This window comes from Lycorma delicatula, chromosome 9 (assembly GCF_047948215.1).
Source record: "Lycorma delicatula isolate Av1 chromosome 9, ASM4794821v1, whole genome shotgun sequence".
In the NCBI taxonomy this organism is placed as follows: Eukaryota; Metazoa; Arthropoda; class Insecta; order Hemiptera; family Fulgoridae; genus Lycorma; species Lycorma delicatula.
In genome coordinates, this window is record NC_134463.1 from 50,681,546 (window position 1) to 50,705,329 (window position 23,784).

Below are 23,784 nucleotides of genomic sequence, written 5' to 3' on the forward strand. Positions count from 1 at the left end.
TATAACAAATTAAAACCCCAATATTATTTTTTTGTACACCGGAATTTTGTAAGGCAAAAAAATACTCAATAAATAGACCCAACCTGACAAATGTATTTTATTTTAAAGCATAAAAGGGTAAATTGCTAGAGAATTAAAATACCACATTAGTTAATATTATATAGTCTAATTTTTTCAATGAACAAATTTAAATTCGAATAGAATGGAATGATACGATTTTATAATAAGGCGTTTTTTTCTGCTCGTGTTGTACCACATTTTTTTATGAAAACCTAACTTGACCCCTGGCCAATCTAACAATGTTTCCAATTTAACAAAATTTATCAGCGAATATAAAATTTTTCAAGAATGATTTTTTTTGAATTATATAATTTAATAAAATTTTAGATCTAAATTAAATTTTTCCCACTAAAATTTACCACAAAGCGATTAAAAAAAAATCACTTCAGTATGATTTCACAACACATATCCATAAAAGAATATGAAATAAATATTTAAAAAAATAAAAATAAAATAATACTGAATAATTCAGTGTATTTTCCTTCCTTAAAGTTGGTAATACAAACATATTTCCATGCTCTGTTGGGAGATGCTCCCATGCATGACTCTACTATACCACCCTAACAGTTCTGTTTTGGTCTTTATTCAGAATGCATAGTTATGGCACCTATCCTCATTATTTGTTTAACAATATCAGTTAAGCTTTTATGCTGTATTACATCATGTTTAGGACAAGATTATTCATTGCAAAGGGTAAATAAAAATATTTTATTTTTTATAAATATAATTAAATAATTTTAAAGGATTTTTTAAAAATAAATTTTTCAGTTATATTTAATTAAGGTAAGTATTTTTTATATTATTAAATAAATTTATAACTATACTAGCCTGTCAGGGCTCCGCCCCCTGGAATCCTGACACGTTCGTTATCCTCATGGTTGTGAGAATATTAAATATTTTACACATATTCATTAAAAAAAAAGATACTCTTATTTCATTATATTTCTGTTGCCATGGTGACAGAAATATAATAATGATGTAAAAGGATTAATTTTCGTTTCTTTAATATCTTAACTCTCAAAAGGGCTAAGGCCTCGAAATATGGCTTAAAACCCTCCCTGAGGTAACACGAATTTATCTTGAAAATTTGAAAGCAATCGGTCGGTTATTTCTTGCGTGATGCTGTTACAAACGGACAGAACCACCACAAACGTTCGCATTTATATATTAAATAGATAAACACAGAATTATTTATTGAAATATATAAAATAATCATTAAAAAATTGTTTACAAAAAAAATTAATTTTATATTTGCTCGAAATTATTTTATTAATTTTCTTAAACATAACATACATTATAAATAATTTTTTTAATTTACGATAAAACTTAAATTGTTATTAACTAATAAAATGTATAATTAGTAGCAAATAATTATTAATATAGCTTATTACATAATTACTTTTAATAATTATACTTTAGATTAACTTAAGAAATATAGCTAAAAATATGAATAATAAATTAACGAACCCTAGATTAAAATATTAAAACTAATTTAAACTAAAATCACTTCAGTCAAATTAATTAATTTTTTTTTCTCTTCTTTGATTTAGTTTATCCCACAGTTTTCCTTAATCCCACCAGATAAATAATGGACCAATTACTTCTGTTATTATAAACAAAAATTATATATTATTGTTACAAATTGATTCCTGATAAATGAAAAATTAATTGAATATTAAAAAAAAACAATCTTCGATTAATATTTAGATGAGTAAAAACAATTCAAACCATTCTTGACATGTTCTTTACAAACAAGATTTACTTATATTTAAGGACAGACATAACTATTAACATTTCACAAAATTTTACAATCATTTAAAAATTTTAAATCACTTCAAATTAGAGGTGAATATTATTTTTTTTAATCGTATATTCAAGATTTATTTCAACCGAATATACCTATTTCGTCAATTCTTGTTTACTTTATACAGGAATTTCCTTTGGTGATTTTCAAAAATATTTCATCCCGTTAACTTAAGAAAATATTTTAAACAAAAATTCATACATCAAATATACGTTACGTAAAAATGTATTATTATTTTTTAGTGTACAATTATTATAGCGCAGTAATAAATAACCTGCTGTCAAACTGATATTTGAAAGTAAGTTTTCGCGAAAATTAATTGAAAAATTAAGGGGAAGCTATACAACGCATTTCTGCACTTAATAATGATCCCTGTTAGGCTCGGTAAAAACGTATTTACAATTTTCATTGTGTTCCTTTTTCTTTTGTTTATCAAGATGCAGATATATTCATTTTATTTATATTACTGGTTTCTGTACAGAATGGCTTATTATTCATACTGGTAATGATTTTTGAAAGATTAATCAAAATTTATGGGTAAACAAGAATAAAAAAAAATTAAAAAAGGTCGACTTCAAAAAACAAATTAAAAATCTGATGTGGACATCACATAACTTCCTTGTATATCTATTAAACTACATATACACATTTTTTTTTTTTTAAATGAAAAGTACATAAAATTTTATTTCATTAAAACTTCTGATATTTTTTTTTTATTATTATTGTTGAATTATTATTTATTTATTGAACAATTTTTTTACAATCAGAGGTTACTAATTATTAATAAATCAATATATTTAAATTAAAAAAAAAGGAGATGAAGTCGGATTCAAACCTTCCCCTTGTGCCTTCCCCTTGTAAGTTCCAAATATTTCATTAATTAAAATTCTATTTGGCTATAACTCCGGAACCAATGAAAATAAGTACCACTTATGATAAATCATTGAAAAGCTCTTGATTAGGGCTTATTATTGCAGTTACGAAAAAGTCTAACATCCAAATTTGTTGGATTTTGGGCTTTTTTGAACACTTATAGTCCTATCTATTGTAATCTAAAGAGGAGGTGCACAACTAGATGTTACAACAGCTCTAAATCCAAAAATTTCAACATACTACGGCTAATCTTTTTTGAGTTATGAGAGATACATACGTACGCACTGACGTCTCGCCGAAACTAGTCAAAATGGATTCAGGGATGGCCAAAATGGATATTACCGTTGAAATCTGAAAACAGAAATTTTTCGCGATCACAATATTTCCTTTATTTCGTACAAGGAAGTAAAATGGATTATTTACATTTTGATTAAATTCAAAATCATTACCAAATTAAAAACAAACAACTATCGGCGAATGAATAATCCTTACAAATAAAGTTATATTTTATTATTACTTTCCCAACTATATCAATACTGCAGTAGTATATCTTTAACGGGAAAATATAGCGATCGATTAAAATTTTGGGTATCGATTTTTTGCAAATTTCGACATTATTGTGACTCATAGTGACGACAGCTTCCTGATAATAACTGACACTGTGAGTGTACTTGAGAGTTTGAGCTGCAGACGATCTGAACCCATCGTTCAAATAATCTATGACATTCTCTCAAGAATAAACAAGATATTCTTATGGGTCTCGGGCCGTTGAGGCATCCTCGGGAACAAACGAGCTGATAAGGCTGCCAAGAGAGTGGCAACAAATGGCCTACGATTGGAATTATATGTGAATCGACTTCAAGAAGTCAAACTATGTACTCAGTGGAATAAGTTCTGGCTGCTGAGTCCTTCAATGGCCTTACATGGTATCCGAGAGAACGTCTTCGAGAAACCTTTAATCCCATACAACAGAAGACACCAAGTGTTCCTATCTCGGCTGAGGATTGAGCACGCAAAGCAGCTTTGTGTGCCCAATTTAACCTACGCCCATTTAATTGGCTCTTCCATCAGCAGAACTGTTAGACGTGCAATGTAAAATGGTCCGTAAATCACTTACTCATAGATTACCCAATGTTTGGGTCTTTTTTTTATTTTGTTTAATCTCTAGGTCCACCGTTAGGTACTGCTTCAGAGGATGATATGAATGATTTGTAGCGTGTGTGAGAATGCCATGCCTGACCGGGATGGAATTCTCACACACGCTACAAATCATCAAATCATTCATCTCATCCTCTGAAGCAATACCTAACGGTGGACCCGGAGGTTGAAAAAAAAAAATGTTCGGGTCTATTCAACAACAATTAAACCTGGGTTCAGATGTGAAGGGCTTACTCAACCGGAAGAAATACATTAAAAGAATGTTGTGGTTTCTCTGTGATAGTGGGATGAAGAACTTAATTTAGCGGTTTTGCTTACGTGAGATCCCTTATCGAGTACTGAGTGCATAGTGAAAATAATGTAGTGATGATGTTCCAATGTTTGGTGTTTATTGTTTAATTATTTATCATCATGTAGTTTATATTTAAGTCGCTAATGACTATTATCGTTGACGCGACTATAAACAAATGATGGAAAAAATTAAATTTTCTCTAAATCTGTGAAACAAAGTTTATTTTTTATTTATTTTGAAAAGCAGATTTTGTTGTAGAGCTATTTTAACGCATAAAGATCAATTTTATATATATTTCGTTTTAATATTATTTTTAAGTTGGTTTAATATTACTAACATATACCGCAGATAAAGAAACGTCAACATTCCAACTTGCAGCATCAAAACTAACCACGCTTCTAACATGCCCCGCTCAAATTATTTTTACCTTAAATTGAACGTAACTCAAGAAAGACTCAACCAATCTTTATCAAACATTTACATGCAAAACTTCAAATTCTTAATACATTATATCTAAATTTCAATGAAATTGATGAAGTAGTTTTGAAGATTTTCCAGTCACAAAATAGATCTACAAATATATAAGGAAATCCCAATTTAAGTGAATGGTATTTTCGTACTTCTCATACCTCAAAAGTAAAGAAAATTTACTTTTAACGTCTTCTCTCGCTATGCGACTGAAAATAATAACGTACTTTTCTTCTAATGTAAAGGTAAATCACAATTAAATTATTAAAAATGTATATTTTTGCTGAACCTCTACATACATATCTACCTGTACACCCCTTTCAAAGTAGAAAACAGAACTCTTTCGTATAATTTAACACAATATTTTTTAAGGAAAAGATTGCTTAAGAAAAATGGCCTAATTAAAAAAATGTTAAATACAGTCCTGAACTATCTTCATCTCATTCAACGTCAACATAAATATGCGTTGTTTTGTAGTTATTTTTATCTTCATCTTAATATTATTCACCTTAATATTATTTTGTGTTTATCTATTAAATAATTAATACGGACCTCACTAATAAGTATTTTTTATTTTATAATTAACTATGGATTTTTTTATGCTGTTCTGATCAAGATTTTACCACGGTTTCCCTTGATCCATCCAGGAAAATCTTAAGCAGTTCACTTTTTACGAAAGAAGAAACGTACTTAAAACGTACGAAGGAGTTTTAAGTGATCTCTATAGAATGGCGCACAAAATTATCCAACATTTGAATTTAAAAAAATATTTATATGAAACGCAGTATAGAAAAGTAAAATACAACGTGTTTACTATACCTGAAGATTATGTTCTGCTTATCATGTACAATATGACTTACATCTCGTCTAGCAACTTCTTTTAACACGAACTCCTATGTTGTTAATTACTCAATGACACATATCCTCGGGTTTCTTGTTGCACGCCTCAATAATCAGTTACAACGCTGAACGAGGAAGTTTAGGGATTTTTTTTTCTTTTAGAAATTGCCACAGAAATTAATCACACGGATTCAAATCAGGACTGTTTGGGGGCCAGTTCTACCCACACGAAAAACGATTAAAAAATCGGTTTGAAATAACATTTGCGTTTCATGCAAAAAATCTAAAACATTAGCTGTATATGGTCTGGCTGTATCCTACATGAACCGATCGTTTTCTAATTGAAATCCTTTTGCAAAAAGCTAAGGAACAAAATTATTACGCAGCATCCTTAGATAACGTCACAATTCATATTCTGTTAAAAAAAAAATGGCCTTATTACCCCGTGACTTGATATAGCGGCCCGTAACGTAATTCTTGAAGCGTGACAGATTTTGAAATCCAAAAATATTTTTTGTTTATTAACATTCCGTATAGGTAAAAATGTGCCTTACCTGAATGCCAAACATTGTTCATTAATACGTCTTAATTTGCAGCCCGTTCAGCGAATGCCATCTTTTGATATTTGTTGACAACCGTTAATTTAGGCAACACTGTTATTTCGTACTGATACAAATGCAAATAGGTTTTTAAAATTCTCTGCACAGATGGTCTATTAATCCCAAGTTGTGCTGTTGTTTTTCTTGTTGATTTGTCCGGGCTTCTCAGCAACGCTGCTCTGACAGCTTCAACATTCTTTAGAGAACGAACATCGGCAGGCCGTTCGCGCTTACTCTCAAATACTTAACCATCACTATTTAATTTTTCCTAAAAAGTAGACGTACTGATTTAAATGAGGGCGACCACCGAGTTTGAAAATGTGTACGAAACCTACTTTGTGTAAGTACCACACTTTCCGTTTCATTAAAAAACAATATATTGCTTAAGCGCTGTTCAACAGTCTTTCTTTTCTCAGCAATCTTGGAACGATTAAAAAACAGCGCACTCGGAAAGAGTAGAAACTAATATTGATGAACTGGTGTCACTTCTGCTAGCATAAAACATAATAATAATTATTAACCTAAATAATTATTGCCAAAACAAATGTTGGATCATTTCATGCGCTACTCTGTACGTAGAATATCATATTTATCTACTCGTATCAATTCCTGACGTAATACATGTCGTATGTTATTATGTACCGATCCCAAAAAAAATATTTACTTATATTAATTAAGTTTCATATAAAATTGAAACACAATAGCATTTTTAACACAAAAAAGCTGACAACACAGTTGTAGGATTTTCCCGTCACGTGACTAAAGCCACGTTCCAGGGGTGGATTGTTTCTGATACACAGCTTATACACACAACTTAATTTAAAATATTTTTCATTTTATTTAAATGTATAATATTTTTTCGTTTATTTAATTTAATGATTCTAACTAAAGCCCGTGCGAGTATGGTGGCGACAGTCAGTCTGACTGTCACTAGTGATGACAGTCAGCACTAACTAAAATAATGTAATTTCATAACTTACATAGAAAAGATTTCGCTTATACGGTTAGCAAACTGGTGTAGCCGCGAGGCTTAACGCATCAGATACCAAGTCAACAGGGTGATCGAGTTTGAGACCCGGCCAAACCGAGTTAATTTTTTACACTTTAAATATTATTCATTTATTTAATTCTACCGTTCACCTGTGACGTCACAACAGCAGTAGTTTAGATAATTTTTTGGGTTGGAGAGGAGCAATTTTGCAAAACATTTTTTGGAAATATTGTTATTTTTTAACAGTTAAACAATGCGTCTAAAAAAAAATTACCTTAATTAGGAAAAATCTCGAGATACTAAGGGTATGCTTACTCTACAACCTCATCTCTTTGACCTTTTAAGTTGAAAATTGAATGGCATCAATCAATGCGCCACATATCTAATCTGACTAAGTTTGGCCAAAATTGGTCTAGTAGTTCTGGAGATATAAGGTGATTTAGAGGTCAACACAGAACACACACACGTACATACAAACATTAACATCCTAAAAATTTCCATCTGTTTTTTTTTTTGTTTCTTAGGTATTAAAATGTCAAGATCGGTGAAAATCGCATATGACGATTACAATATTTTCTCTTTTAGAGCTATAGCTCTAAATGTAGACGGGAAAGTAAAAATTTCGAAAAATAATTTAAAAAAATTTTTCTAAATATTTATATTTTTCTTACACAACAAAGATTAAAATATTAATAAGGATTAAAGGAAAATAATCCTTCCGCTAATTGAATATTTCACGGTATTTTTTTGAGGCGATCTTTTATCTAAGCAATTTTGAAGTTTTATTTCTGTACAAAAAATAGGAATTATATGTGTTTTTTAACAACTAATAAACTTAAGTTTATTTTAAACAAAAATAATTGGAAAAAAAAAACTTTATTTCTAAGATCCTGCTATTTTGAATTGTAGGTTGTCTAACGGCATAAATCCTGAGTCAATTAAATAATTTAATTGTCCTGAAAGATAGTTAAGATAATAAATTTTGATCAAAACTTAGATCAGCAGTTTTTTCTATGAACATCAAATCTCGCTTAACTTTTATAAATTAATAGGCTAATGCGTGTATGGCAGAAATAATTCTAGTTTAAGACGATATTAAACGGTTAAGTGTTAATTTAAAATTAAAACAATTTCTGGAATGTGATATATAAGAGATTAAATTTTTTCAATAATAATTAAATATTTTAAAAAATACTTATTTAAAAAAACTTGCCATTCGGGTAGCTATAAATGCTTTTCTTTGGAACTCAGTAATCAGTTACAAAAAAATAAAAAAAGGCTCAGAAAATAAATAAAATCGCTTTAATAATGAGGAAGAAACCATTATGAACATATATTCATGCTTAAAGTACAAACAATATCTAAATTTGCAAAGTTTTATTGAGGGCAAACGAGATTCATGTAATGTAATAAACAGAACACAAAAATACTCCGGAAAAGCGTAAACTAAAAGAAAATAAAATACACTGAATTTAAAATTATAATTCACATTTAAAATAATTCTTAATGTCATCCTAACTGCCGGCCTATGTGATATGAAAATACGATAAGAAATCAGTGTTTCATCGGAGTAAAACAATAACAATGTTAGTCATCTACAAAACACAGTTATTTTTATACGGATTTGAATACTAGATCGTGGATACCGGTGTTCGTTGGTGGTTGGGTTTCAATTCACCACACATCTCAGAAATGGTTGACTTGAGACAGTACAAAACTAGACTTCAATTACGCTCATGCATATCATTCTCATTCATCCTCTGAAGTAATACCTGATGGTGATTTCCGGAGGCTAAACAGGAAAAAAAATGAAGTCGCCACATAGTTATTACCTGATTGACTTGAGAAAAAAGCTGGGAACAAAGTTGTTATACTTTTTTGGCATTGGTTGGTTATTTATTCTTATATACTGGAAAAATATATGAAAATTTTACTTAAGATTTCTTCTTTTGGGGGAGGGGGGATTTATGATGAAGTTTTATTGTAAAATTATTATTGTAGGTTTAAATAAACCAAAAAAAATTTTTAAATTCGAAAAGTCAGGATTTTTTTATTTTTCTTTTGCTCTCCCCCCGTCAAATAATATTCCAAATTTTTAATTTTTTTATTTTTCTGCGTTAATCTGTTAAATGAAAGAAATTTTTAAAGAAACCACTAAATAATTTTTTTTTTGTCTTCAATCATTCGACTGGTTTGATGCAGCTCTCCAAAATTCCCTATCTAGTGCCAGTCGTTTCATGTCGGTACACCCCCTACATCCTACATCCCTAAAAATTTGTTTTACATATTCCAAACGTGGCCTGCCTACACAATTTTTTCTTTCTACCAGTCCTTCCAATATTAAAGCGACTATTCCAGGATGCCTTAATATGTGGCCTATAAGTCTGTCTCTTCATTTAACTACACTTTTCCAAATGCTTCTTTCTTCATCTATTTGCCGCAATACCTCTTAATTTGTCACTTTATCCACCCATCTGAATTTTAACATTCTCCTACAGCACCACATTTCAAAAGCTTCTAATTAAATGTACAACCGTATAAAGTTACCTTTTTACTGGTTTTCATTTTTGGCGGTGGTGGTGGAAGGGGTGAATTACGATCAAATTTTATTGTTATTATTACTAAAAGTTTATTATTTAAAGTTTAATAAAATAAACAAAAAAAAGTTTGGAAAAATTAAAAAAAAAAAAATCGATATTTTTAAACTTTGATTGGCTCTCCCACCCACAATATTGCCCCCAAAGCAATTATTATTTTTTTTATGAATTGAAATACTACTATGCTTAGGAAGACATTAAAAAAAAATTCGGTTAAAAAATATGCAATAAATAAAAAGATAGCATATTTCGATTTTTGGTGAAGGGGAAATCTTGAAGCAAAATTTTTTAAAAATGGTAAAGTAAGCAAGCGTGCATGTACCGAGCTTAATATAAAGTAGGGTTATGCTACAAAAGCTTTAAAAATTTGGGGTGGGGTATAAAAACTTTGGTGGGGATTGGTTTTTGGGGGCCAAAACCTCCTGAAGATATTGATTTCAAACTTTTACCAACAAATTGCCCCAAACACACGAGTTCTCTATACAAAATTTCATCAAAATAATGATTTTGATGGATTTTAATAATAAATCCATAAGATAACAATCAGTAATTCATAATAAATAAATAAAAGAATAATCTAACAAAACGCAGTGATATCCAAAAACAATTACAATGAAATTGTAAACCGTACGGTAAGTTTCGCAGATAACATTCCTTCCGATCAAAAAACATAAATTTCTGTAATACAAGTAAAATTGTTTTTAACAAAATGGTACTGATATCAAAGAAGGTAAGAAGACACTACATTTCTATTAGCAAAATTTGTTATTAATTTAGAATTTTGTTTTAAAATAAATATATGTTAAATATACATAATAGACAATAGATATACAATAATAGATAATAAACAATGTTTAAGCGTTACATATAATAAGCAAAAAAAGAAAAATTTGTTACAAAACTCTTACCGGCCCGATTTCATTTATATGTAATACATATTACATTTACAAAAATAATACAATTCTTATGATTATTCGTTGTTTAATAAATTGTGTCTTTACCTGTTTTGATACCAGTCGTTTTATTTATATTACAGAAACATTTTTTTTTTTTAGCAGAAGAAATGATATCTGCAAAACTCTTACCGTACGGTTTACAATTTCATTGTAATTTTTTTTGGATTTACTTTACATAAAATAATTATTTTACTTTATTAATTTTAATAATTTACCAAATATTATAAATAAATTAATAAATACATTTGTAACATTATTTCATAAAAACTACTTATTACTTTTTTAACCGATTTCACAAAAAATATTTCTCAGTTCGGTCTTTTTTTTAATTTTTATTTTGTAGAAGTTCCTCTCGTGGTCCCGTTTCATATTTATTTCCAGGCAATTAAAATGATGGAAGATTTTTTAAACGAAAGGTTACAATTTCTATATAAACAATTTGGAGATATTTCTTCCGTATTATTGTTTCTCTTATTCCCTCTGTTTTAATTTTATCAAGAAATTGGTTTCTTATTTTGGGATTTTTGCAAACAGTGTTTCCATACAGGACACCGAGTTTTATAGATCTACACATATTTTAAATGAAATTGGTATTTCTATGAAAATAACAATTTTTATTGAATATAAAAAATCGAGTTGTTTATCGAAAATAAAATGCAAAGGGGATTTTTTGTTGGTGATTGTTTGTGGAACGTTTAAACAAGTAGGTTACGTTACCTGGTCCGCTGGGAATTTGAGGCAGGCAACAGAAGTCGAATCGGGAGGGGGCCGACCTGCCGTGCCGGATTTTTAGCCGGTGGATGGGAAGGCCTCCTTTGAGTTAAAGAACACGCCCCCGGGCCGAGTATACTTAACTGGATGTCCGGCCTGGGGATGTAGGGATTAAAAAAAAAGGTTACGTAGTACCCATAGATGCATCAGGAGGCGATCGATGCAAGCAGCGGTGGCTTTTAGCGACGGAAATTTCCTCTCCATCGTTAATTTATTTTCCATGTCTAAGAAAGTAGCAATTAAACGATTAGTAAGCTTTTAAGTCCGTCGTTCATTCCTGCAGTGGTTAACTCATTTTCCCTAACAAATAGTTAACCATGAGAAATATAGAATTATCACTTAAGAAACAGTTCTGAAAAAAAAGATTCTCTAGTTTGAAGTGGATATTTAATTTTGTTTTTAAATGGGATTCAAAACGTAATCAGATCACTCTTTACAGAGTCATCATTCAAATTATAAGGACTAGAAGCTGTTATTTTGAGACTTAAAGGTTTAGGAAAAATCGTAATTGCGTGACATACACACTTTATTTTTTCATAGAACAAATGTCAAAAAGTCGAAAAAGCAGGACCTCACTTCGGTCGGTCAACTAAATTAATATTAAAATAAAACAGTTTAAAAATTACCGTCCTAAAAGTAAAGAAATAATTGTACAAGTATTTTTTATTTTACTTGTACGATTATTTCTTTCTTAAATTCGGATAAGATGGAAATTATACTGGAAACCTAGGCTAGGGCAGGTATGGATATGTGTACTCGTAGGTGATCTGTGGTATCGTGCGCTCGTACGTTAAACAAGCTGAAGACTATCAAGAACGAGACGTTCAGACACCACGAGGAAAGTTTTCCTCTTCGAGTAGAGATGACCATTCGTTGTGAAAGGTCACAAAAGACTTTTCAGCCTCTGGTCTCATCTCTACCTTTAAGGACACAGACTGGATGAGCTTGTAGTGACGGTCAGAACTATTTGGTGAACAACTTACCACGTTCATTCTCTAAAAAGCAAAAATCATTAGTTTTTAGTTGCATTAAATACTTTCTATTACATTCAATTATGTTATAGCTGGACAACAAAGGCATGTCAGTTTATTTTGTACGATAAATAAATACTTTTAAACAGTAAATAGAAAACTGTAGTGACAGCGATTGAGAGCTTAAAAAAACATACAGGATGATTAATGAAAGGTATTCAAATTTCTACGCTCCAATGTTTTCTGTTTGTTTGTTTCGTTTGATGGTATCGCCACATAAGCTTAAAGTGTGTGCATGAATTATGGAAATGAAATTTTTTAGCGTATGAAAAATACCATGACTGACCGGGATTCGAACCCGGGACCTTCGGATGAAAGGCTGAGACGCTACCACTTTACCACGAGATCGGCAGAGTGGATGTTAAAAGAGAATTCTTTTGGCACTTAAATCTGGAAACATATACGACTTAAGAGATAATCAGAAACTTTCTAATAAATCTAGTTTTAAATTAGAAACATCTAAATGTTAATAATTGCTTTAATAAAGATTTATCAGGACATCAAATTAAACAAACAAATTCTTATGGACAATCCCTCATCACGCTTCATTTTTTCTCTGTCCACCAATTTCTGTTTTTTCAAAAAAAATTTACATTTTAAAAACGGATTGAGGTATTTTAATGAAATTTAGTGTGCGTATTCTCAAGCAGAATTTCTACAAATTAAATACGTTTAAAAATTCTAAAAGTAGCTCTGAAAATATTAGTTTCATCGAATAATGTTTTATAATATAAAACGTTAAGGCTTTTATTGAAAACAAAATGGAATCTTATTTCTTAAAATCGGTTGATAAACAATTAGGAAATGGCTGAAAGTATACATTTAAAGTTTTACCATAATTTAAAGTAGTCAGCGGTTTTAGGAGTTACGATAATTAAAATTGATCAGGAAAAATAAAATTCCAGTAACTAATTTTAATTTTATCAATATAATATGATTTGTCAAATTCTACAAAATAAGCTGTTGTCTCACCTTTGAACTCATCATTTGAAGTAAATTTTCCTTCAGCGAACAATTATTCTCCTCAGGTAATGAAAGAGAATCACTGGGAACCAACAAATACGACACTTGTAGAAGCGCTTAGAAGCTTTAATAGGTCATGAAGTTTTGCAGCAGTAACCCCAGACTTGTACAGGAGCATATGGTAAAAGAGGACTTCTTTTCGATCAGATGATGTCGACATTTAGCCTTAATAGCACCATAAAATCGGTCCATTAGTGAAGTGTAATTAATAATTTCCCGGTAGTTGGTCCATCCTTTTTCAGGTAGTTTATAAGCACCATACACTAAGAAAATCCACCCCCCTCCCCCAAAAAAAAACCGTAGCTATTAATTCTTCTTATAAAAGAAATATCGTTTTTACTTTCTTTTTTTCTTGTTTAGCCTTCGGAGATTACTGTTCTGATATTATTTCAGAGGATGAAATGTATGAATGTAAATGAAGTGTAGTCTTGTACAGTTCAGTTCGACCATTCTGCGATGTGTGGTTAATTGAAACCCAACTATCAAAGAACACCAGTATCCACGCGATCTGTATTCAAATCCATACAAAAATAACCGACTTTACTAGGATGTGAACGCTGGAAACTCTCGTTCCAAACAGCTGATTTAGGAAGACGCGTGTTCACACCAATATGGCAACGCGGTGGGTAATATACTTTTACCTACACCTTCTCTGTTGCTGTCTGGCGTTCAAAATTAACGTTTCATCATACTGCTGTCATAAAACAACATCTCGAAGTATTATTATGTATTAGTAAAACTCGGCAGAATCGAGTTTAAATACGAGTAAGATACCCTTTACCCTGACAACCGAGCCGGTGATATCTATTATCATACACATAACCAGTGCCGGATTTACCTTGGACGAGGCCCCAAACAAATCGATATTTTTGAGGCCCCCTTCCCCCCCCCCTACTATGAGGCCCCTCCCGGAAGTTACAATTGCCTATTATCCTACAAAATTTCATTTGATAAACATATAGGTTATAATAACAGAAATAATCAGACACAACCTGATACATTTTTTAATGAATTTTATTGACCTTAATTTTTCGTTTGAATTTTTAAATAGTATGATTTGAATACATACCTTGTATCTTTGACTCAAGCAACGAAACAAGATGCTTCAAGAATCTCTGCTGGTTTAGACAAAGATGAACAAAACGTTTGACCAAGGCCCCATATCTTTTTGTTACACATGGAAATAACGCGCGGGAAAAAATGGTTTGCATGACAAACCGATTTTAAAATATACTGTCGTTATAATCTATGCTATAAATATAAATGAAGCTTTTACATAATTGAAGATAGCAATTACAATTATACATAAGTTATAAAAGTAATACGTAAAGTATTATAAATATATTCTTTATTTTTTGTTAATTTTACTTTTATTTTTCAAAATGTTTTTACTGCGAGGCCCCTGTCAAAGTGAGGCCTCAAGCAGCTGATTGTTTTACTTTATGGTAAATCCGTCACTGCACATAACGTGGATTTTATAACCAATATATTTCAAAACATTTACGCATGCCATATCGGAGCGCACCATAGCAAGCACTAACAAAAATTATTCTCCTTAATGGAAAATAAATATCTAGTTTTGTTACGTCAATTTACAACCGCACTTCATTTGAAGTACAATTACGTCACTTTTGAGATGTTTCAAAATTACGCACAATAATAAACGTAAAAAATAAGATAATTGCATTAGAAAAGTAATAAATTAAGAAATAGGTATTAAACACTAAAAATAATTTTAATTTTTGAGCATAAATCTCTAAATAGTAATATTTAAATAAAATTACTGAAATTCATATTAGTTACATTTTACGACGATATATTTATTAATAAACTGTCCTGCTTATAGCCAGGACGAACACTAAATGCAGTACTTTATTGTAATATTTGGAAGAAAATGTTTATTTTCTTTAATACAATATCATAATTAAAATAAAAGTAAACTGTTTTTTGTATTATAGTATTTTTTCCAATTAGTATTATATTTAATTATTTGCTAAAGAAACTTTAATGTCCAAATTTGTTTTTGCGATTAAGTTCGTGATATATTTTCAGAACGGAAAAAAATATAATTTTACGTAATTTTTAAATCGCTCTACTTTCACTTAGTCTGAGAAAAGTTAGAGAAACCAGATACCAGATAATTTTATCATCTTAAAAAGAAATTTACTATTTTCTCATAAACCTGATAATTTATTAAAATTGTTAATCGTTATTCTATCGTATGAGAATACTCGTAAAAGATAAACAATAGCTTATTTATAAAAAAATATTGTTTTAAAATACGAGCTGATTGACATACAGCAAACCTTTTCGGCCTCGTTTTACTATAGACAAAGGTTTTCAAAAACTAATACTAACAGAAAATAAATTATAATCACAAATTAATCCTAGCCGCATGATTGTTTTACTGTTTTCATTGAAAAAAGATCAGTTTTCTTTGAAATCGAGCTTTTTATTGAGATAAGGAAACAGAGTTATGCACTTTTTAGTGCAGACGCAGCTTGGATGCTAGGTGTGTACTAAAATTTTAATTTTTAAAATCAACATATAAAACTATATTTCAAACAAAATTGCTCAAGTAAATAGAAAAATGCAATTAAATAAACTTGCTAACAATTGTTAAACATCATGTGTAAGATAAAGAATAACCTTCTTATATAGAAATATTTATAAGAAAAATTACAGTTCTCTTAAATTAAAACTTTTAATATATATTCCTTAAATATACAGTTAAAGTTACAAATAAGACGTTATTTAGAAAGACGTTTGAGTGAGCCAGGATACACATGCCACTGCTATAAAAATTGCATGTGACTGGTATAAAAATTGTAATTATTTATAAACAGAAATCTGTTTCACATTTATACATATACTCTGCAGATTGAGTTTCATTTCACTTTACACATGAACTATTTACAATACAAATACAATGCACCAAAATTAAATTTTGTGATTGAATACAAGCGTAGTAAAAGACAGATTTGACCAGTTCATCACTAAAATCACACTTTCTAAGTACATAGAAAATCATAAATGATATAAATTTTCATCTACAAACACCTCAAACCACCCAACTTCAGGTAAACTAACTGCATGTAAAAATATGATTCACAGACTACTCAACGTATGCATATTAGAGACATGAGTCTGTCTCTAATACGTACGAAGACCACATTGAAAAAAATCATTACTATAAGAACTAGCAGACATCAATGGCACAAAATAACGAATTCCTTTATAAGATAAATGAAAATAGTAAATACAACTTATTAAAATACAAATTCCCATGAGATTTTAAAAATATTTTATTTCACAAATTACATTAACATGATATTTTACGTACGAGCTGGTTGCTGGGGAAAAGAGGATTTTACTGTAATGTACTTTTGAACAAATGAATTTATTAGTGGAAATATTCCCTTTTCACATTTCATCATAAAAGTGATAATTTTAAAAGTTCGGTTCCAGCATTCTTATTATAGTAGGCTATTATTGTATAGTTATTAACTCTAATAAATGATGGCTGAAGGTGGTCTTTATAAAATAATCCTTGTAGTCAATATTTTTTCCGGATTCTAAACAGTAAAGATGGAAGTTTATTTTACTTATTATATTCTTTTTAACATGTAACAAAATATAGTAGATTATAAATGCGTAGAAAATAAGAGCAGACTTCTGAATAAAGAAAGATTCCTTTGACCTTTATTACTTCCTTTTTTTAGTTCATTTATTTTGAAAACAATTGTCTTATAGCATAGAAAAAACAATTTTTTAAGATCACTTAAAATTTGAATTTTTAAAAAAAATTTACAAGTAGATATTTATAGATTATAATATAAAGGGATATTATTATATTTTATCATATTTTGTTAGAACTTAAGGAGTGCCTACACGATTTCGCAGCTAGGCCCTCCGGTCCAGTTGCCCTGGCGGCTGCGTCTCGAAATGGGATTATTAGGTATCCAAAATTGATTACCTCTTGTGTAAAAATATTTTTTTTTTAATAATGAAAACTGATAAAAATAAAGTTAAATTAGAAATTTAACTCTTGAAATTGATACTAACGAATCGGGATTTTCCGCTAGTGATCGTTACATTCCAGTGCCTACTTTTTAATTATAGTTCATTATTTTATGAAGAAAAACAGTCACATAAATAAATAAAAAATATGTTTAAAACACTACTCTAAAATTAAACACAAAGAGGTAAAAAATAATTTTAGGACGGTATCTCAGAATGGATTTGACAACAACCTTTGATGGTGATATGAAAGATTATGTGAAAGTCATAGCTTCATAAAAATTTAATGTTTTTGCCAATTTTTTCTTATACGTGCTTCCACCCCATTCTTTAGACCATTCATCACATATAAGAAAAAATTGGCAAAAACATCAAATTTTTAATTTGAAGCCATGACTTTCACATAATCTTACATTTCACCATCAAATTTTGTTGTGAAATCCATTCTGAGTTACCATTCTAAAATTATTTTTCACCTTTTAGTGCATTTAATTGAAGAATGGTGTTTTAAAAACTTTTTACATATTTTTTATTTTCTACTTTTTAGTGCATTTAATATAAGAAGAGTAGGTTTTAAAAAGTTTTTTTTATATATTTTTTTATTTTATACTTTTTAGTCTTCATAAGTTTATACTTTACAGCTGCGCTAGCGCACAGGTTTTAGCGAAAGATCGGATTGATACGTTTTACGGTGGGTGAGTGCAATCAAAACCTTAGGCTAAACGATCTAATTTCCGGATAGCCAAGATCCGGTCGATCAAGAGTGTACCCGATGCGTTAAACAGTTAGCGCTCGACTTGCTGATACATACGCCGTTTGAATCGTGAAAATCAGACGAGCGGTTGCCGAGATATTACAGTGGCACTCCATCGCACCCCTTCACCAATTTGCCGAACGTTGCCCAGGGAAACTTAAAAATATTATCCTCCGCCAGGTAACACTGGGTGCGCGGATGATGTATCGGCGGGGTCGAAAAAATTTTCCAAAACGCTAGGACCGACCGTTCTCGAGATATTTGCGATTTTCGTCCGAAAATTTGGATCCAGTTAAAAAATTCTAAATTTTCCTAAAACTTCGATATATATCACTATATCAAGTCGTCGGTAGAATGACGCCGGCAAGAGTTTGTCCGACGGCGGAAACACCAAAGACTTATTTACTCTGACCAACTCGCTAACCGATTTTTCAAAATTATTAAAACTATAAAAAAAAAAAATAATAATTTTGATAAAATAAAGCTACATATCATCGCCGAAATAGATTTTCTTAATGAATATAGGTTTTTTTTCGATAAATATTTGATAATCTTTGTAATTTCACGTTTTTTTTAATCTGAAAATGTGAAATTTTTGTTCTTCTAACCCTGAGTTTTTTCCTAACCCGTTTACGAATCGCGTTGCTAGACAGCAGTACTTGATAGTACTAGGTAGCGTATACTTAAAATAATAAAATTTAAAAGAGATTATACTAGTTTTATTAAAAAAAAATAAATAAAACATAAATAAACTGGTAAAATTTTTATTCTACAATTAGAACTATTTGGTGGCGCTGGGGTCGTCGTATTTCGAAAAATTTTATTTATGGTCAGATTTAGCTCATATCCGGAATATATATTAGTTACTTGAAAAAACATATTTTTGTAAAAAATGAAAAAAGATTTTCATTCATGAAGATCGAGTGCTTTATTTGATGAGAATTTTGAAGTTGTTTTTTCATAAAAATAAGAAGAATCTTATTATTAACAGATGAATAGTTTTTGACTAGACTTGATAATCGTCCAATTAACCATCACATGATTTTAGATTTAGTATATTTTTGCTGTTCTACGTGAGTGGAATCATTCTCTTTAACTTAGGTTAAATTTTTTTCAGTGCATTTGGTAAAATCTTTTCAACTTGATCTTCAACCACGTAGTACTAGTTTCATAGGTAATTTGAATTATAGTTCTGATGCTCTCATTCTTAACAATATTAACAAAAAACAAAAAAAAACGTTTTTAATAATAGCTTCACTGCAACATAACCTAACATTTGAAGTTTTTACCTTTGAATAAGTAAATAAATATTAACAATGAGTAATATTTAATGTATTTTAATTAGGTCTTTACTAGGTTGGTATTGTACATAGTATACGTACAGTCATATTTTTCCAAGTAAAAACGTTATAATAATTTTCGAAATTAATTTAGTGATATAAGACTAAAATTAAAACACATTCTCAAAATAACATAATTATAAAATGAAATACAATTTAGCAAATAACATAATTTTAACATTTTTTTAATCATCAATAGATATTATATATATATATATATATCGTGGTTAAAAAACGTCTGAATATGATTGTAAATTTTACAATTGTAATGGTTTTATTTTGAATAAATTAAGTTGGATAACGTTTGATAACTTTCGTATATGAATTCTTGTTTAACATTTCTTGTAAGCATAATAATCAATGCTCAGAGATGTTCAGCAGATTCTCGTTGAAGCATTGATATTTTACCTCAGAATCTTCAAAATTGATTCTAATTGAAGCAATCAAATTATACTTGGTCCAGGTTTCAAGAGATCTTGTTGAAGCATTCTTAGTTTATTTACCAGTTACTTTTATTTTTGATATATTGATAAGGAATTTGAGCGAATAATAATCTATTTTGAAAATAGAGAACGATTTCCTCACTACTGCATTACACCATGATTAGGTGAAAGAAATTCTCAATAATCTAGGACTAACGGAAATGCATATCCAATCTGTTCAGGTGTTTGATGAAAAATAAAATTAATTTTTCTTTTCAGTCGGAATGTATCTGTATGGATGACCGACCCTTCAAGAATTATTCCTGTATCGAAAGATACTGAATATATTCAGATTTTGTACACAGCTGGATATTACATTTGTTGATACTACGATCCTCCTCTATGAATCATGAGACCTTGCCGTTGGTGAGGGGGCTTGAGTGCTCAGGGATACAGAGTAGCTGGACCGAAGGTGCAACCATATCGGAGAGGTATCTGTTGAGAGCCAGACTAAGGAATGATTCCTGAAAGAGGGCAGCAGCTCTTTCAGTAGTTGTTAGGGGCGTGAGTCACAATGACTTAAACGGCCGTTATCAACATCACTCAGTCCTCTGAGTACTGCGCAGCTGAAAGCAATGGAAAACTACAGCTGCTTTTTTCCAAGAAAATGTGGCTCTCTGCATTTTCACATAGCAACAATGGAGGCGCCTTCCTTGGTAAAATATTCCGGAGGTAAAATAGTCCCCCGTTCGGATCTCCGGGTGGGGACTACTAAGGAAGGGGTCACCAGAAAATTAAAAAATAACATTCTACGAGTCGGAGCGTGGAATGTTAGAAGCTTAAAAAAGGTTGGTAGGCTAGAAAATTTAAAAAGGGAAATGGATAGGGTGAATGTGGATATAGTAGGAATTAGTGAGGTTCGGTGGGAAGAGGAAGGCGACTTTTGGTCAGGTGATTTTAGAGTAATTAACTCAGCGTCAAATAATGGGCAGGCAGGAGTAGGTTTTGTGATGAACAAGAAGATAGGGAGGAGAGTGGAGTATTTCAAAACGCATAGCGATAGAATCATTGTAATAAGGATAAAATCAAAACCTAAACCGACAACGATTGTTTACGTTTATATGCCTACAAGCGCCCATGATGATGATGAGGTAGAGTGTGTATACGAAGAGATTGATGAAGCAATTAAACACGTAAAAGGAGATGAAAATTTAATAATAGTTGGAGATTGGAATGCAAGCATTGGAAAAGGCAAGGAAGGAAATATAGTGGGTGAATACGGGCTGGGCAAAAGGAATGAAAGAGGGGACCGACTTATAGAGTTTTGCACGAAGTATAATTTAGTAATTGCCAACACCCAATTTAAAAATCATAATAGAAGAATATACACTTGGAAAAAGCCAGGCGATACTGGAAGGTATCAGATAGATTATATCATGGTTAAGCAAAGATTTAGAAATCAACTCGTTGACTGCAAAACTTACCCTGGAGCAGACATTGATAGCGACCATAATTTGGTGATAATGAAATGTAGATTGGGGTTTAAAAACCTGAAGAAAAGTTGTCAGATGAATCGGTGGAATTTAGAGAAGCTTGAGGAAGAGGAGGTAAAGAAGATTTTTGAGGAGGACATCGCAAGAGGTCTGAGTAAAAAAGATATGGTAGAAAATGTAGAAGAAGAATGGGAGAATGTTAAAAAGGAAATTCTTAAATCAGCAGAAGCAAACTTAGGCGGAATAAAGAGAACTGGTAGAAAACCTTGGGTTTCAGACGATATATTGCAGCTGATGGATGAACGTAGAAAATATAAGAATGCTAATGATGAAGAAAGTAAAAAGAACTATCGGCAATTAAGAAATGCTATAAATAGGAAATGCAAACTGGCGAAAGAAGAGTGGATTAAAGAAAAGTGTTCAGAAGTGGAAAGAGAAATGAACATTGGTAAAATTGACGGAGCATACAGGAAAGTTAAGGAAAATTTTGGGGTACATAAATTAAAATCTAATAATGTGTTAAACAAAGATGGTATACCAATATATAATACGAAAGGTAAAGTCGATAGATGGGTGGAATATATTGAAGAGTTATACGGAGGAAATGAATTAGAAAATGGTGTTATAGAGGAAGAAGAAGAAGTTGAGGAGGATGAAATGGGAGAAACAATACTGAGATCTGAATTTAAGAGAGCATTAAAAGATTTAAATGGCAGAAAGGCTCCTGGAATAGACGGAATACCTGTAGAATTACTGCGCAGTGCAGGTGAGGAAGCGATTGATAGATTATACAAACTGGTGTGTAATATTTATGAAAAAGGGGAATTTCCGTCAGACTTCAAAAAAAGTGTTATAGTTATGATACCAAAGAAAGCAGGGGCAGATAAATGTGAAGAATACAGAACAATTAGTTTAACTAGTCATGCATCAAAAATCTTAACTAGAATTTTATACAGAAGAATTGAGAGGAGAGTGGAAGAAGTGTTAGGAGAAGACCAATTTGGTTTCAGGAAAAGTATGGGGACAAGGGAAGCAATTTTAGGCCTCAGATTAATAGTAGAAGGAAGATTAAAGAAAAACAAACCAACATACTTGGCGTTTATAGACCTAGAAAAGGCTTTCGATAACGTAGATTGGAATAAAATGTTCAGCATTTTAAAAAAATTAGGGTTCAAATACAGAGATAGAAGAACAATTGCTAACATGTACAGGAACCAAACAGCAACAATAACAATTGAAGAACATAAGAAAGAAGCCCTAATAAGAAAGGGAGTCCGACAAGGATGTTCCCTATCTCCGTTACTTTTTAATCTTTACATGGAACTAGCAGTTAATGATGTTAAAGAACAATTTAGATTCGGAGTAACAGTACAAGGTGAAAAGATAAAGATGCTACGATTTGCTGATGATATAGTAATTCTAGCCGAGAGTAAAAAGGATTTAGAAGAAACAATGAACGGCATAGATGAAGTCCTACACAAGAACTATCGCATGAAAATAAACAAGAACAAAACAAAAGTAATGAAATGTAGTAGAAATAACAAAGATGGACCACTGAATGTGAAAATAGGAGGAGAAAAGATTATGGAGGTAGAAGAATTTTGTTATTTGGGAAGTAAAATTACTAAAGATGGACGAAGCAGGAGCGATATAAAATGCCGAATAGCACAAGCTAAACGAGCCTTCAGTAAGAAATATAATTTGTTTACATCAAAAATTAATTTAAATCTCAGGAAAAGATTTTTGAAAGTGTATGTTTGGAGTGTCGCTTTATATGGAAGTGAAACTTGGACAATCGGAGTATCTGAGAAGAAAAGATTAGAAGCTTTTGAAATGTGGTGCTATAGGAGAATGTTAAAAATCAGATGGGTGGATAAAGTGACAAATGAAGAGGTATTGCGGCAAATAGATGAAGAAAGAAGCATTTGGAAGAATATAGTTAAAAGAAGAGACAGACTTATAGGCCACATACTAAGGCATCCTGGAATAGTCGCTTTAATATTGGAAGGACAGGTAGAAGGGAAAAATTGTGTAGGCAGGCCACGTTTGGAGTATGTAAAACAAATTGTTGGGGATGTAGGATGTAGAGGGTATACTGAAATGAAACGACTAGCACTAGATAGGGAATCTTGGAGAGCTGCATCAAACCAGTCAAATGACTGAAGACAAAAAAAAAAAAAAAAAAAAAGATACTACGATACACAATTTCTTTATTTTTATGATTCGATAAATGCTGGTAAACTGAATAAAGAATTGGAATTTTGTTAACGACACCTCTTTCTATACATTAAT

The 23,784-nt window shown here is 30.7% G+C and overlaps 1 protein-coding gene across 3 annotated transcripts in view; it reads left to right on the plus strand.

Annotated features, from left to right (window-relative positions):
- The first annotated feature begins 630 nt into the window (after positions 1 to 630).
- The window catches only part of LOC142329871 (angiotensin-converting enzyme-like), a 111,303-nt gene continuing 88,149 nt past the window's right edge, over positions 631 to 23,784 (plus strand). For all 3 annotated transcript variants that reach the window (XM_075374754.1, XM_075374752.1, XM_075374753.1), the window contains exon 1: positions 631 to 753. In XM_075374754.1, the coding sequence (XP_075230869.1) occupies positions 661 to 753 (93 nt within the window). In that variant the 5' untranslated portion in view covers positions 631 to 660. The remainder of the gene's footprint in view (positions 754 to 23,784) is intronic.